The sequence below is a fragment of the Coregonus lavaretus genome, assembly GCF_964263955.1.
Source record: "Coregonus lavaretus genome assembly, contig: HAP1_SCAFFOLD_7188, whole genome shotgun sequence".
Taxonomy (NCBI): Eukaryota; Metazoa; Chordata; class Actinopteri; order Salmoniformes; family Salmonidae; genus Coregonus; species Coregonus lavaretus.
In genome coordinates this window covers 4776-21458 of record NW_028161637.1, presented here as the reverse complement: position 1 = coordinate 21458, position 16683 = coordinate 4776, and the positions used below count along the sequence as shown (strand labels likewise).

Below are 16683 nucleotides of genomic sequence, written 5' to 3'. Positions count from 1 at the left end.
CCTCTGACCCCTGATTGAGAGAAGAACCCAACAGTCTGCCTCCAGTTTGACCATCATCTCCTCCAGTCTGACAACAGAAACTTCCTACCACAACCAATCATCACAACCTCTGAAAGAAAAACACGCCCCTCACACAAACTCAGACCCGTCAGAGCAAGAACTGAACGATGTCCAAGATCATCCATCCCCTACATGACTCAATTACTGAACGATGTCCAAGATCATCCATCCCCTACATGACTCAATTACTGAACGATGTCCAAGATCATCCATCCCCTACATGACTCAATTACTGAACGATGTCCAAGATCATCCATCCCCTACATGACTCAATTACTGAACGATGTCCAAGATCATCCATCCCCTACATGACTCAATTACTGAACGATGTCCAAGATCATCCATCCCCTACATGACTCAATTACTGAACGATGTCCAAGATCATCCATCCCCTACATGACTCAATTACTGAACGATGTCAAAGATCATTGTATTATATTATATGATAATATATTATATCCATAGGCTACACTCAGTATAGTGTAAATGATGACTTTCAGCTAATTATCTTCAGTTTGGTGCCTAGTGAATACGACTCAGGTCTCTATGGAAACATCAATGTAAATTCACCTTAGGTTTTTACTCCTCACTTTCCCTTTCAGGTCTATAGGGTTTTGCTGCCCCCTGCTGGAGACTGGAGCACAAGGCAGTCCCTGGCTTTCTTTGGGCAGCTGGAGGATGAGGCCCTCCTCACCTGTTGTGACGGGTCCAACAAATATCCCCTGGTGAAGGCAGGGTCCTATCTCATCCAACGCTTCAATGACTCTTATGGGAGGCAGTGAGCATTTCCCATGTTAAGCTATGGAATTAATTGTACAGCATTGGATTGGTGTTGGCATGGGGTAGAGGGAGTTTACATATACCAGTCATTTCCTTTTAAATCCATGAAGGGAAGTGGACAAGTTCACACTTAGAAAGGAGATAATAGTTCCACACCCCATGTGTCCTGATAACTACAGGAATGAAACCATATTGAGGTTGTCTGCTTTCTAAAGTCTCCCGAGTGGTGCAGTGGTCTAAGGCACTGCATCACAGTGACAGCTGTGCCACAAGAGATCTTGGTTCAAATCCAGGCTTTGTCGTAGCCGTCAGCGACCGGGCGGCGCACAATTGGTCCAGGGTAGGGGAGGGAATGGCCGGCAGGGATGTAGCTCAGTTGGTAGAGCATGGTGTTTGCAATGCCAGGGTTGTGGTTTCGATTAGCATGGGGGCCAGTATGAAAAATATATATAATAATATAATATGCCATTTAGCGGACGCTTTTATCCAAAGCGACATACAGTCATGTATATATATATGCACTAACGGTAAGTTGCTCTGGATAAGAGCGTCTGCTAAATGCCGTAAATGTGTATGGTTTGAGAGAGAGAACATCAGGTAAAGTTCTGGGGGATGTCAGCCATGAAGTTGTCTAAACACAACTGGAATATAATTTGTTTGTGATTCATTGTTAATGGATTTTCCATTAGGAACACAGGGGGAAAACCTAACACAACAACACACATAACACACAACCAATAAAAACAAAGGGGGAGGAAACCACTAAAGTCATTACCATATTGTCATTTTCTAACGACAGGGAGAAAACATGTAAAATCTAGAAGACTACTTTAGATCTGGTCAGAAGAAGCCTAGTGCACTACGTGGGGAACAGGGAGAGATTTGGAACAGAGACAGTAACTCCTGTATGGAAATCTTCATTCCAATGCCAGTGAGCAAATCTCCAATCTCCACCCTATTCCCTATGTAGTGCACTACTTTAGATCTGGTAAGAAGTAGCCTAGTGCACTACGTAGGGAACAGGGTGTCATTTGGGCCAGAGTCAGTAACTCCCCTGGGTATGAATTCTCTCTCTATCTTATCTGTCTTCTATATGATGTTCTCCTCTCCTCCTCTCTTCTCTCCTCTATTCACTCTATTCTATCATCCACACCACATGCCAGCTTCAACACAATCCATTTACAAGTTAAAGACACACCTTGGAATAAATAGCAAAGGAAAACTACTACTAGATGGATTTTTTATTTCCCATCACCATGAATCATATTTAATAACTGAACAGTAGCAGACCTAACTTCATCTGTTCCTGACTCTAGATAGTGGATTAAAACGACCATCAATCTCCAATGATATTAAAGTACAATTCTGAACATTACTGATATACTGAGTGGCAAGTCAAGATATCTGCTGTTTTTATTGTTTGGTTAATAGCACCACCTGCTGGACAGGTTTAATGTTGCTTGACTGAGCAGTACGGGATAATAAAAGATGCAAAACTTAGGGCCGGTTTCCCGGACATCTCCATTGAACATGCTTTTTAGTCTAGGACTAGGCTTCATCTGTGTACGGGAAACCGGCCCTTATAGTTCAATTAGCAAGTAAGTAACACTACCTGTTCCATGATACAGAGGAAAATTACATTGAGACAGAGAACCAATTGAGAAAACATTTCAATGGTTCTGAATGCCAACCAACATACATTAACAGCAAACATCATGATTAATGTAAATGTTCCCAATTAAAACATTTCATTTGATAAAAAATACGTTATTACGTTTTAAATAGAAGATTAAATCAGTCAGACAAAAATAAATGTACAGAAAAATTCAGCATTTTTATCTGCGGACCATCACCACCAGCATAACTAGTATCTATGTGGACCCTACTACAGTTTAACCAGCTCAGCTATAGACTACACCAGCATGACTAGTATCTATGTGGACCCTACTACAGTTTAACCAGCTCAGCTATAGACTACACCAGCATGACTAGTATCTATGTGGACCCTACTACAGTTTAACCAGCTCAGCTATAGACTACACCAGCATGACTAATATCTATGTGGACCCTACTACAGTTTAACCAGCTCAGCTATAGACTACACCAGCATGACTAGTATCTATGTGGACCCTACTACAGTTTAACCAGCTCAGCTATAGACTACACCAGCATGACTAGTATCTATGTGGACCCTACTACAGTTTAACCAGCTCAGCTATAGACTACACCAGCATGACTAGTATCTATGTTGACCCTACTACAGTTTAACCAGCTCAGCTATAGACTACACCAGCATGACTAGTATCTATGTGGACCCTACTACAGTTTAACCAGCTCAGCAGTACCATAGAGATAAAACCCAGGATAGAGGGGCTGAGTGAATGTGGTCTGGACTCTGTGGAGGAGGGTCATTGTATCAGAGACACTGTAGAAGGACAGAGTACCTGCCTTGTGATCCAGGTCCACTCCTACTCTGGAGGACTGAGGGCCTGATACTTTAGTCCCAACATTATTGTGTATGAACCAATAACCACCACTATAACACTGTAAACTCCAGGACTTGTTATTGTGTCCAAATGCACCATCTGTCCCTGTTCTGCTGATGTCTTTATATGAGACTGCTGTAACACACACCCCACTCCACTCCACCTCCCAGTAACAGCGTCCAGACAGACCCTCTCTACACAGAACCTGATAGTGGTTTGTGAATCTGTCTGGATGATCAGGATATGGTTGGACTTTGCCTGTATTGGTCACCTTTCTGTTCCCTTCAGACAGAGAGAGGCGTGTGTGTGCTGTGTTTGGGTCCAGTGTGAGCTGACAGGAATCTGGGAGAAGAGCAGAGCAGAGCAGAGACCAATGAGGGGAGTTAGAACAATAAGTGAAGTCAGATACTGTATCTACCCTGTCTTTGATTAGAGCACAGCAGAGATCAAATCAGAGAAATATGAGGAGTCAGATAGATACCCAGTCTTTGATTAGATCTACTATTGCTATATATTTCTAGAGGGATTGTTAGGAGTGTCAGTAAAAAGAGACTGTTAGTTACTTCAGAATAAAGAGACTCACATTGTAAGAACTGTTCTCTGGTCTTGGGGTCTGGAGGCAGTACAACATCCACTATATTCACTACAGACACACAAACACATTCACAGAGAGAGGGAATGTTATCATCATACCATATTCCACATGTATATGACTAGTAGGGAACTTTCAATGGTCTAAAGTTGATGTTCTTATTATTTTCAACACACCTGTAGTGGAGATCTTGGTCCATTCTCCTTTAAGGACGTCTTCTAGTTTCTCTCTCAGTTCAGACACAGTCTTACTCACATCTCCAAAGTACTGAAGAGGACGGACAACGATGCTGGGTAAGTCTGAAGATACACTGGTACTGGAGAGAGACTGATAACTCTGGGAGGAGAGAGAGAGAGGGAGAGAGAGAGAGGGAGAGAGAGAGAGAGAGAGAGAGAGAACAGAACCAAATGATTGAGAGTTTCACATTGAGTTTTAATTTCATATCACATGTATCAAGGCAGTTTAGTTACCTGGAGGAAATGGATGTGATCCTCTGTGTGTGAGAGCTGCTCCAGCTCAGTGCTTCTCTTCCTCAGCTCAGCTATCTCCTGCTCCAGTTGCTCCAGGAGTCCTTCAGCTTGACTCACTTGAGCCTTCTCTTGGGCTCTGATCAGCTCCTTCACCTCAGAGCGCCTTCTCTCAATGGAGCGGATCAGCTCGGTAAAGATCTTATCACTGTCCTCCACTGCTGCCTGTGCAGAGCGCTGTTAAGAGAGAGAGAGAGAGAGAGAGAGAGAGAGAGAGAGAGAGAGAGAGAGAGAGAGACTTGTCTTACTTGAATGAGCCATCCTCATTACACCAACACCCCCACCCCTAAAAGCACATTGCGTGACACCACAACCTCCACACAATCACATTATCCAGTACCCAACACCACAGTACAATACACCAACCAGCACCACATTCCAACCGTCCATCCAACCCCTCCTCTCCAGCCGTACAGACAGCCCCCCTGAGCCCCCATACCTCCTGAAACATCTCCACACTGTTGATCATTTTGTACAACTCAAACTCAACCCTAAGGCGTCAACAGTAATGGCATTACCCTGGCAACACAGAAAAAACATGATGAACAGTCTGTCATTGCAGAAAACGGACACCCCTCCCCAACTCCCAGGTCAACCCGAGCCAACCAGCTATTGGTGTCCAGGGCTCCATGTAATACCCTCCACTGGACGACCCCTGACCTTTCCAGCACTGGGAGCTTATAGAGCCCCTCCACCTATACCCTGCCATGCTCTCAGCCCCCACAACCCCCTGCCACTGATGCCCCTTCACTCCCACTAAGCTCAGAGTGTTAAAAGTCAGTAAGTCCTCCAGACTCTCCTGCCAGTCCCCAGTCTCTGCTGTCCCTTGCAGTGGTGGAAACGGTGGTGGCCCCTCCTCAAGCTGCTCCAGCCCTCAGTACTGCAGCATAGAAATCAGAGACCCCTGCTGTATTGAGTCTCTCCGGCCGCATGATGAAGATCTGCTGATCCAGCCCCAAACCACCAGCCCTCCTCAACAGAGCACATGCTGGATCCCTCCAGCCCACCTCCGTACGGTACAGTAGCCTCTGTGCTGCTGAGTCAGAACGCTGCCACCCTGACCAGAAAAAATTCACTAACTTGCGCTGCAGGTCCACAAGCAGACCACCGGGGGCGTAGAGAATGGCCAATTTAAGCCATAGAGAGGATGCCACCAAGTTGTTGATGATCAGCACCGCCCCTCTGTATGCCACTTGGGAGATGAGCTAACTCCACTTCGTCAGCCTCGACACCACCGCTTGTGACACTCCTTCCCAGTTCTTCCTATCCCAACCCTCCGAGCCCAGATACACCCCAAGCATCTTGAGCCACTCACAGCCCCACTGCAACCCCCCTGGAAGCTGCGGAGGTGCCCTGTCCCTCCATGCCCCACATAACAGAGCCTCACTCTTGCCCCAGTTTACCTAAGCAGAAGACGCCCCCTCGTACACCCTCAAACTATTCTCCAGGGCCTGTAGGTTCTGCTCATCCCTAACCAACACAGACGTCATCAGCGTATGCTGACACAGCTATGCCTGTCCCCAACCCTATGCCTGGCTCCCACACTCCCTGTATCCTCCTGCGTAGCAGGCCCAGAAAGGGCTCAATAACAAGAGTGTATAGCTGCCCTGACAGAGGGCATCCCTGGTGAATGCCCCTCCCTACCCAGACTGGCCTACTGAGCCCTCCCCACACCTTGACCATACATGAAGCCCCAGCATACGACCGCAACATTACGTGGTCCTCTGTAGCTCAGCTGGTAGAGCACGGCGCTTGTAACGCCAGCGTAGTGGGTTCGATCCCCGGGACCACCCATACACAAAAATGTATGCACGCATGACTGTAAGTCACTTTGGATAAAAGCGTCTGCTAAATGGCATATTATTTATATTTATTTATTTAACATTTGAACACAGGCCACAAAATTCTCCCCACAACCAAAACAACACATTGAACAGATATTCATGGTCCACCCTATCAAAGGCTTTCTCCTGATTATGAACAGATTGTCTGTGTTTGAGCGTCCTGGTACACAGTACGTTTGGTCCTTGTGTACAAGAGTCCAGGTGGGACTTGAGTCAGTTAACGAGGACCTTGGCAAAGACCTTATAGTCCAAACAGAGCAATGCCACAGGCCTCCAGTTCTTTATGTCGCTCAAATCCCCTATTTTGGGCAGGAGAGTCAAAGCCTCCCGTCTACAGCTTAGCGACAGCTCCCCCACCCCGACGCACTCACGCAACACACGTTCTGTCCAATAATTCCCCAGAACTTTTTATAAAAATCCACAGGCAGACCGTCTGAGAGACAGCAGCTGAGAGTTTGTGAAAGGCCAGGGAAATGTCTATTTGATTTCTCTGTGACAGAGAGAGTTTGGAAAGGTCTGTGAGCAGAACCTGAGAAAACCCAGGATAATAATAATAATAATAATAATAATAATAATAATATGCCATTTAGCAGACACTTTTATCCAAAGCGACTTACAGTCATGTGCATACATTTTTACATATGGGTGGTCGCAGGGATCAAACCCACTACCCTGGCATTACAAGGGCCATGCTCTACAGAGGACCACAGAGTTCTGCCCTCTATAAATCAGAGTACAACTCCACAGCCTCATCTCCCCACAACAGAAGTTACCCACTCATCAGGCTCCCTCATCTCCCCACAACAGAAGGTACCCACCCATCAGGCTCCCTCATCTCCTCACAACAGAAGTTACCCACCCATCAGGCTCCCTCATCTCCCCACAACAGAAGTTACCCACCCATCAGGCTCCCTCATCTCCTCACAACAGAAGTTACCCACCCATCAGGCTCCCTCATCTCCTCACAACAGAAGTTACCCACCCATCAGGCTCCCTCATCTCCCCACAACAGAAGTTACCCACCCATCAGGCTCCCTCATCTCCCCACAACAGAAGTTACCCACCCATCAGGCTCCCTCCTCTCCCCCACAACAGAAGTTACCCACCCATCAGGCTCCCTCATCTCCCCACAACAGAAGTTACCCACCCATCAGGCTCCCTCATCTCCCCACAACAGAAGTTACCCACCCATCAGGCTCCCTCCTCTCCCCCATAACAGAAGTTACTCCCCCTTCTGCTGTCCCCACCTCTCCCAAAAGCCTTGGAAGTTTGAGCAAAAAGTGGCATCTTGGAAGAGCTTTACATGGAATTTCCAATAGGACACCTGCCTGGGCCCTGGTGAAACAGAGAACTGAGCCCTGTACTAGGTGCAGACACATTTTGGAAAGCAAAGACAAGGTCATTGATTTTGGCTCTAACCACTAACAACCTACCCTTACACACCTCTTTTGCTACCCCTGCACTAAGATTTGTGCCATGGCTCAGCACCTGCGCCCCCTTCCACCAGACCCCCAATACACTTCATTAATCACATCACTGTGTGTCTCTTGCAAAAAAATCACGTTTAAATGTTTTTGTTTGACATATTCCCCCAGTCTCTGCCGCCGTTCATGTTAAGGAAGTCTAACCGTGAAATCTCCATAAGAGGTGGGAGGGAAATCACCACAATCAGAAACCAGTAGAGAAGCCCATAAAGCCGCCATGCCAGAAAAAACCATCCATTTAAGCAGATTCTGAAGACATGCCCTTAAGAACCCATGACCCATTTTCTCAGCCTATACCGCTTCCTGGGTGAGAGGACACTAAACCCCTCATTCTTCATCACGTGTTGAACTGACCTTACAAACCTTCCAGGATCAATCAAATAAGACTCCAGCAGAACCTTCTTTTTCCCCTTTAGTCTCCATCAGGAACCTAGAAAGTTCTCTCACCGTATATACTGGGCCCTCAGCCTGACTGGCTGTCAGCTCTGGATCCAATGAGCCGTCTGAAAACGAGACCGCCTTGTCCTCCGCTCCCGCAGACTCACCTCCCCCCTCTTCCTCCTCCTCCATTGGCACGGTACCGTCCTCCTCCTCCCCAGTCTCTGCCCCCCTGCACTTCCCCCCTGATCAGAGCCTCTTCCCCAATGACAGGCAATATTTCCTGGGATGAGCCCACCAAGCCTTCGCCCACCGGAGTCTCTGTTACTAGATCAATCAAATAAGACTCCAGTAGATTAGTTTAGTTCTCTCCCTGGATACACCACCACTCCCTCTCACAGGAAAACTCCTGCCTGAGCTTTTTACTGTCCCTTTCCACACTGCTAACGCAAGAGGAAGGACTGAAAACACATTTAACACATTACTGTGAAGTAATATAATGATGAGTCATGTTTATTATTACCTGTTTTTATGGTCATGTTTTGAAATTATACTTCATTACTATAATGATTATCAATAAACCTAAACATTAATTCAGTCACCTCTGGTCGACAAAAAAGTATTTTCCTAGTACATTAATTATAAAATTCATCAACCAGCATCGAGCACTCTGCCTTCTCAGGCAAGCGAGGGGCATGTTGAGGTAAATATGCTAACCGCCAAGGTTGCATTATGTCATTTATTGGTGGGCTGGAAGATGCAGTGTTTTTTCTTTTCTATTCAGAGGCTATTTACTCCCAATATGAGATAATTTTATATAGAAGGTTTTTATAATGCATGTTTACTAGGGTTGAGGTTAGCGCATCTGAGTAGGGATTATTTGGGTTCAATACCTGTCCTACCTATCAATCATATTGCTGCTTGTAGCCTATAACTGATGATCCCCACACTAGAAACACCCAAAACTATCTGTGCTAGCAAACCCTGTGTTCCACCCCTCCCCTGCATAACCTTGAAGTTTGTTAAGAAACAAACACTTGTCTATGAAAAGAGACATGTTTAACGGATTCCGCTTGGCACCCAGCCGAGAGCACACGGAAACCACTTGCAAATTTACCAAAACTAACCAACTACTTGCGGTCTGTTCGGAAGCAATAAACGGAGGCAGATTAGCCACCACAACTCTTATCGAAAGAGGCGAAATCTGCACCAACACACCCCTCACAAAAATCCCACTCACAACAAGACAAACCTTTTTCATTAACACAACCACCGCCTTGTTCATTCTGGATGCAGAGTCCAGATGTTCCGCTCCAACCTGTTCGCCGACCATGAGCAAAACTTCCTCCACACCTTTCTCCGGAACGGACCCGAAGCGACAGCGTTTCTTCTCCACTCGGTTGAGGCCATCACGCCGCCCTAACAAACTACCCCTACTCCCCCCTCAACTCTAAACGATAAACAGTGGAAACAAATAAACAAACCCTCCACCATGAGAAAATACATTCAGAAAATACGCAAGAACCAAAAGAAAAAAGAATAGTAGCCATCCTCAAGAAACACAAAACTCTCACACAACCAACTTCTTCTTCTATGATATAATGGCGGTCCACAAATCAACGTTAAAGGTGCATGCCGCCACCTACTGTGCTGGAGTGTGTGGTCAATCACGGTTTCCAACATTTCTAAATCCTCCTACCTAACTCAGTACTTCTGAGAAAATAAAGAAGAGCCCTACTAACTTCTAATAGACCCTCCCCCATCCCCAAAATCCCTTCCAAACCCCCCCAACCTCAAACCGTTACAATACTGTACATAGACATAACGTAACGGTTCTTCTTCTTTGGTGTTTAACGGCGGTTGGCATCCAATATGTTGCATTACCGCCCCCAACTGGACTATAATATAAATCCATTATACTTTGTGACACAAAATGGGAAAAGGGGAAATTATAATAATAATAAAAAAACACCCTTCCAACTAACCCTACACTCATTAAATACCCACTACCCAATTCCACTACTTTGACCCTATCTGCTCCTGCACCATGCCAACGGCCTGGGAGGACGGGACACCACCACTCAACACACCCTGTAACTCTTCTGAAGTCTAATCTTGTATGCCCAAATACTTCTCTGCAGCTGCCACCACAACATCTATTCTCTGTGATTTACATTCAATTTCATTCAATTTCTGCTGTACAGTTGATAACCATTGCTATGAACGGCAAGAAGCTAACTTTACTGAAGCATATATCACTCGTTGGCCTATCCCTCTGTGCTGGCACAGATCTACTACTCACAGGGATCCTCTCAGGATCTCTCACCCTTGACCCATCCTCCTCTACTTTCTTCACTGTCTCAGCATACGACACCTTCTGCACTACTCTGACTCTAGCCACCTCAACCTGCCTCTCTCGCACCGGACACTTCCAATCCCCAGCAACATGGGCATCCCAACAGTTGACACACACAACTTTATCCACCGAAACTACACAATCCTCTATCCCATGCCCTCCTGCACAATTCCCACATCTTGGAATCTCCCTCCTACAAACTGCTGCAACATGACCATAAACGTTGCACCTGAAACAAAGCAGTGGATTCAGCACAAAAGCTCTAACAGGATAACTGATATATCCTACCATGACTTTGTCGGGTAAAGACTCAAAACTCAAAAGGACTGACAGTGACTCCTCTGTTTCACCACGCTCACCACCGGGTCTGTGTTGCACCAAACGGCGGGAATCACAAACACCAGCAGTCTTCAACCTTAATTGCTCCACTTCTACACTTAACGCTACCCCAGAAATCACTCCTTTCAATGGTGTCCTGTTCCTAAGAGCAAAGCAAGAAACAGATCTTTACCCAAGTTGCGTGACATGGAGCGCCCACTCCCTCTGGTCAGAAGAAACACAAACAAATATCACAAGTCCACTACAGGTTACCTTCACTGATTCAACTGCACCCAACTCCTTTCCCACCCACCGTGAAACTACAAATGGATCTGCCAAAAGGTATGGATCCACTTTCTACAACAATGTAACTCCTACTGCACCAGATTCTTATTTACCATGTCCATTGATGCCAGGCTCTGATTCTGAGGTCATCACCACACCTTCTACCTCACTTAACTCTCCCTCATTCATTTCCATTTCACCTCCAGAACTCAGTCTGGCGAATGGCTCACTCTGTTTGCACTTGAATTATAACATTTGAAATGTCTCTATTCCTTTGAATATTTTGTGAGTGCAATCTTTACTGTTAATTTCTGATTGTTTATTTCACTTTTGTTTATTATCTATTTCACTTGCTTTGGCAATGTAAACATATGTTTCCCATGCCAATAAAGCCATTTGAATTGATTTGAATTGAGAGAGAGAGAGAGAGAGAGAGAGAGAGAGAGAGAGAGAGAGAGAGAGAGAGAGAGAGAGAGAGAGAGAGAGAGAGAGAGAGAGAGAGAGAGAGAGAGAGAGAGAGAGAGAGCTCAATGTTAATGTATAGGGGACATGGGTCGGTCATGGTTACTCATGGTTATGTGATGAAGTAGCCCCGCCTGCGATTTCAAAATCAGTGTCGGCCCTCAGCCCAATAGGGAATGTCCTCTTGGTGTAACGGTCAAGATGTTGGTTTCTCCCTCAGTAGACCCGGGTTCATATCCCGTCGGTTATATTAAGCAGTCTATTCTCTGAACAGAGTCCAGACAGCATGTTGCCAACAGTGAGGTCAGTGGGATTGGAGAGAGTCCCCTCTCCCTCTCTCTCTCTCTCTCTCTCTCTGACTGGAGGAGAGAAGTGAAATGATGCCTCTCCTCTGGTCAACAATACTCACCTTGAGAGACTCCACAGCCTGTTGGAGCTCCTTCAGCTCCTTCTCTCTCTCCTGGAATCTCTGCTGGACCTTCTGATGACTCATCCCCAGCTGCCTCTGTGGATAATCACTCTTCAATGAGCTACCAAGCTTTATTTGTCCAGTAGATCAATAGTATAGTAATGGGACATAGGGCCCATAGAGAGGAAGGTCTAAAATCTAGAGGAAGTCCCTTTACCATAAGATATTTTCTATGTTGCTATGTGAATGATTATAGTTTTTATGGTAGACGTACATGTATCAAGGGGTTGAGATTGAACTTTGAACTCCTAAAAGGGCATTCGGAATGATAATAGTGTTTGACTTCAGAAAATTGTGATACATTTGGAGCAAACTCAATATACTCAAGGTTTGTGTTCATATTTGTTCTGCCGTGGATATATTTAATTTGTATGATCTCATATTTAAACAGACTTAGTTCCTACTGTATCTTTAAGTCTTTGTTTATCAGAAAGTCACCAACAAGCAGTTCTGGTCTTACCTGTTTCTTAGTCCTCTCTGCTGCAGCTGACACTGTATCATGGCCTTTATGTTCATCCATTGTACACAGCATACAGATACACTGCTGATCGGTACGACAGTAAACCTCCAGCAGTTTGTCATGATCAGAGCAGATCTTCTCCTGTAGTTGTGCGGTGGCTTTGACCAGCTTGTGCTTCTTCAAAGCAGGAGATTCATAGTGAGATTGGAGGTGAATCTCACAGTAAGAGGCCAGACACACAAGACAGGACATGAGGGCTTTCTGCTTTCTGGTCCCAATGCAGAAATCACACGCCACATCTCCAGGTCCAGCATAGCACAGAGCAGGAGGGGGAGCAGCCTGGAGTCCTGTCTTCTTCAGTTTCTCCAAAACTTCAGCCAACATGTTATTTTTCCTCAGATTAGGCCTTGGAGTGAAGGTCTCTCTGCACTGAGGACAGCTATAGACCCCTTTCAGAACATCCTGATCCCAGCAGCCCTCAATACAGCTCCTACAGTAACTGTGTCCACAGGGAATAACCACCGGCTCCTTCAGTAGATCCAGAAAGACAGAACAACAGAACTGGTCCTGGTCCAGCAGAACTCCTTGCTGAGCCATTTGGACGGTTGTTCACTCTCACACAGACGACACAGAGACTCAGATCAGTTTCATTTCCACAGAAGAAAGTTTGTGGGACTTCCTGGTTCTGCCAGAAGGGTGGGGTTAAAGGGAGGGAAGGGTTAGAGGGAGAGAGAGAGAGAGAGAGAGAGAGAGAGAGAGAGAGAGAGAGAGAGAGAGAGAGAGAGAGAGAGAGAGAGAGAGAGAGAGAGAGAGAGAGAGAGAGAGAGAGAGAGAGAGAGAGAGAGAGAGAACTGTCCACAATGTTAATAGAGACAAAGATTTGTGTTCCTAGGTTAGGGCCCTTAATATGGAATACATTAAATAGAGTGGTTAGAATATGTAAAGGGTAACAGTTTCTATGAAGTACATATGTATAATGCTTTTAATGAATTTTGTAATGCCTTAAACTTATGTGCTATGACACTAACTATAACCATCCATAATAACTAATACGTGGTTGTAAAACTCTACAATGTGTTATAGATAATTATCTACAATGGGGGATACAATGTACTGTAGGTGAAATTAATACTGTATGTTTTGACTGATCATTGAGAATGACGTAACACTTTACATTACAGTGTGTTTATTGGTATGTAATTATTCCTGTTAGTACAGTGGTGTAAAAGTACTGTGATGCCTCATTCTTACACTGTACTAGCAGCAGTAACCCTAGCCAGTAATAAGGCTACTGTAATGGAAAGTGTAACAGGAAATATAAAGGAAGGATTTATACATGTCATCTATGATATACTGTATGTAATGATATGTCTATGTCTTCTAGATGGTGTTCTATACTCTATGTAATGATATGTCTATGTCTTCTATATGGTGTTCTATACTCTATGTAATGATATGTCTATGTCTTCTAGATGGTGTTCTATACTGTATGTAATGATAAGTCTATGTCTTCTAGATGGTATTCTATACTGTATGTAATGATATGTCTATGTCTTCTATATGGTGTTCTATACTGTATGTAATGATATGTCTATGTCTTCTATATGGTGTTCTATACTGTATGTAATGATATGTCTATGTCTTCTAGGTGGTGTTCTATACTGTATGTAATGATATGTCTATGTATTCTATATGGTGTTCTATACTGTATGTAATGATATGTCTATGTCTTCTATATGGTGTTCTATACTGCACGCACCCCTCACCTGGAGTTCCAGGTCGCAGGCAGCCTCTGGAACTGCCGTTCTGCTGCCAACAAAGCTGACTTCATCCCAGCCTATGCCAACCTCCAGTCCCTCGACTTCCTGGCGCTGACGGAAACATGGATCACCACTGAAAACACGGCTACTCCTACTGCTCTCTCCTCGTCTGACCATGTGTTCTCGCATACCCCGAGAGCATCTGGTCAGAGGGGTGGTGGTACAGGAATCCTCATCTCTCCCAAGTGGACATTCTCAATTTTTCCCCTAACCCATCTGTCTATCTCCTCATTTGAATTCCATGCTGTCACAGTCACTAGCCCATTTAAGCTTAATATCCTTGTCATCTATCGCCCTCCAGGTTCCCTTGGAGAGTTCATCAACGAGCTTGACGCCTTGATAAGTTCCTTTCCTGAGGATGGCTCACCCCTCACAGTTTTGGGGGATTTCAACCTCCCTATGTCCACGTTTGACTCATTTCTCTCTGCCTCCTTCTTTCCACTCCTCTCCTCTTTTGACCTCACCCTCTCACCGTCCCCCCCTACTCACAAGGCAGGCAATACGCTTGACCTCATCTTCACTAGATGCTGCTTCTCTACTAATCTCACTGCAACTCCCCTCCAAGTCTCCGACCACTACTTTGTTTCCTTTTCTCTCTCGCTCTCCTCCCACACTACTCACTCTGCCCCTACACAGATGGTAATGCGCCGCCGCAACCTTCGCTCTCTCTCTCCCACTACTCTCTCCTCTTCCATCCTATCATCTCTTCCCTCTGCTCAATCCTTCTCCCTCCAATCTCCTGATTCTGCCTCCTCAACCCTCCTCTCCTCCCTTTCTGCATCCTTTGACTCTCTGTGTCCCCTATCCTCCCGGCCGGCTCGGTCCTCCCCTCCAGCTCCGTGGCTTGATGACTCACTGCGAGCTCACAGAACAGAGCTCCGGGCAGCGGAGCGGAAATGGAAGAAAACTAAACTCCCTACCGACCTGGCATCTTTTCACTCCCTCCTCTCTACATTTTCTTCATCTGTTTCTGCTGCTAAGGCCACCCTTCTACCACTCTAAATTCCAAGCATCTGCCTCTAACCCTAGGAAGCTCTTTGCCACATTTTCCTCCCTCCTGAATCCTCCTCCCCCCCCCCCCCCCCCCCCCCCCCCCCCCCCCCCCCCCCCCCCCCCCCCCCCCCCCCCCCCTCCCCCCACCCCCCCCCCCCCTCCTCTCTCTCTGTGGATGACTTCGTCAACCACTTTGAAAAGAAGGTTGACGACATCCGATCCTCGTTTGTTAAGTCTAATAACACTGCTGGTCCTGCTCACACTGCCCTACCCTATGCTTTGACTTCTTTCTCCCCTCTCTCTCCAGATAAAATCCTGCGACTTGTGACTGCAGGCCGCCCAACAACCTGCCCGCTTGACCCCATCCCCTCCTCCCTTCTCCAGACCATCTCCGGTGACCTTCTCCCCTACCTCACCTCGCTGATCAACTCATCCTTGACCGCTGGCCATGTCCCTTCCGTCTTCAAGAGAGCGAGAGTTGCTCCCCTTCTCAAAAAACCAACACTCGACCCCACTGATGTCAACAACTACAGACCAGTATCCCTTCTTTCTTTTCTTTCCAAAACTATTGAGCGTGCCGTCTTTAGCCAACTCTCTTGCTATCTCTCTCAGAATGACCTTCTTGATCCAAACCAATCAGGTTTCAGGACTGGTCATTCAACTGAGACTGCTCTTCTCTGTGTCACGGAGACTCTCCGCACTGCTAAAGCTAACTCTCTCTCCTCTGCTCTTGTCCTTCTAGACCTGTCTGCTGCCTTTGATACTGTGAACCATCAGATCCTCCTCTCCACCCTCTCCGAGATGGGCATCTCCGGCGCGGCTCACTCCTGGATTGCGTCCTACCTGACCGGTCGCTCCTACCAAGTGGCGTGGCGGGAAGCTGTCTCCGCACCACGTGCTCTCACCACTGGTGTCCCCCAGGGATCGGTTCTGGGCCCTCTCCTTTTCTCCCTATACACCAAGTCACTTGGCTCTGTCATATCCTCACATGGTCTCTCCTATCATTGCTACGCTGACGATACACAACTAATCTTCTCCTTTCCCCCTTCTGATAACCAGGTGGCGAATCGCATCTCTGCATGTCTGGCAGACATATCAGTATGGATGACGGATCACCACCTCAAGCTGAACCCTGGCAAGACGGAGCTGCTCTTCCTCCCGGGGAAGGACTGCCCGTTCCATGATCTCGCCATCACGGTTGACAACTCCGCTGTGTCCTCCTCCCAGAGTGCGAAGAGCCTAGGCGTGACCCTGGACAACACCCTGTCGTTCTCCGCCAACATCAAGGCGGTGACCCGCTCCTGCAGGTTCATGCTCTACAACATTCGGAGAGTGCGACCCTGCCTTACACAGGAAGCGGCGCAGGTCC

General features: G+C 46.4%; 2 protein-coding genes across 2 annotated transcripts; both read right to left on the bottom strand.

Annotated features, from left to right (window-relative positions):
- Nucleotides 1-2067: 2067 nt before the first annotated feature.
- Nucleotides 2068-9746, bottom strand: LOC311120303 (tripartite motif-containing protein 16-like). The gene is made up of 5 exons (XM_084194928.1): nucleotides 9404-9746; nucleotides 4389-4622; nucleotides 4095-4254; nucleotides 3910-3969; nucleotides 2068-3668 (listed from the first exon to the last, which is right to left on the bottom strand). Exons 1-5 carry the CDS (start codon nucleotides 9482-9484, stop codon nucleotides 3160-3162), a joined length of 1044 nt encoding a protein of 347 aa, XP_084051054.1. The 5' UTR covers nucleotides 9485-9746; the 3' UTR covers nucleotides 2068-3159.
- Nucleotides 9747-12441: 2695 nt separating this feature from the next.
- Nucleotides 12442-13098, bottom strand: LOC311120304 (E3 ubiquitin/ISG15 ligase TRIM25-like; the record flags this gene model as incomplete). The annotated part of the gene is made up of 1 exon (XM_084194929.1): nucleotides 12442-13098. The coding sequence occupies one exon, from the start codon at nucleotides 13096-13098 to the stop codon at nucleotides 12442-12444; it is 657 nt and encodes a 218-aa protein (XP_084051055.1).
- Between the last annotated feature and the right edge of the window lie 3585 nt (nucleotides 13099-16683).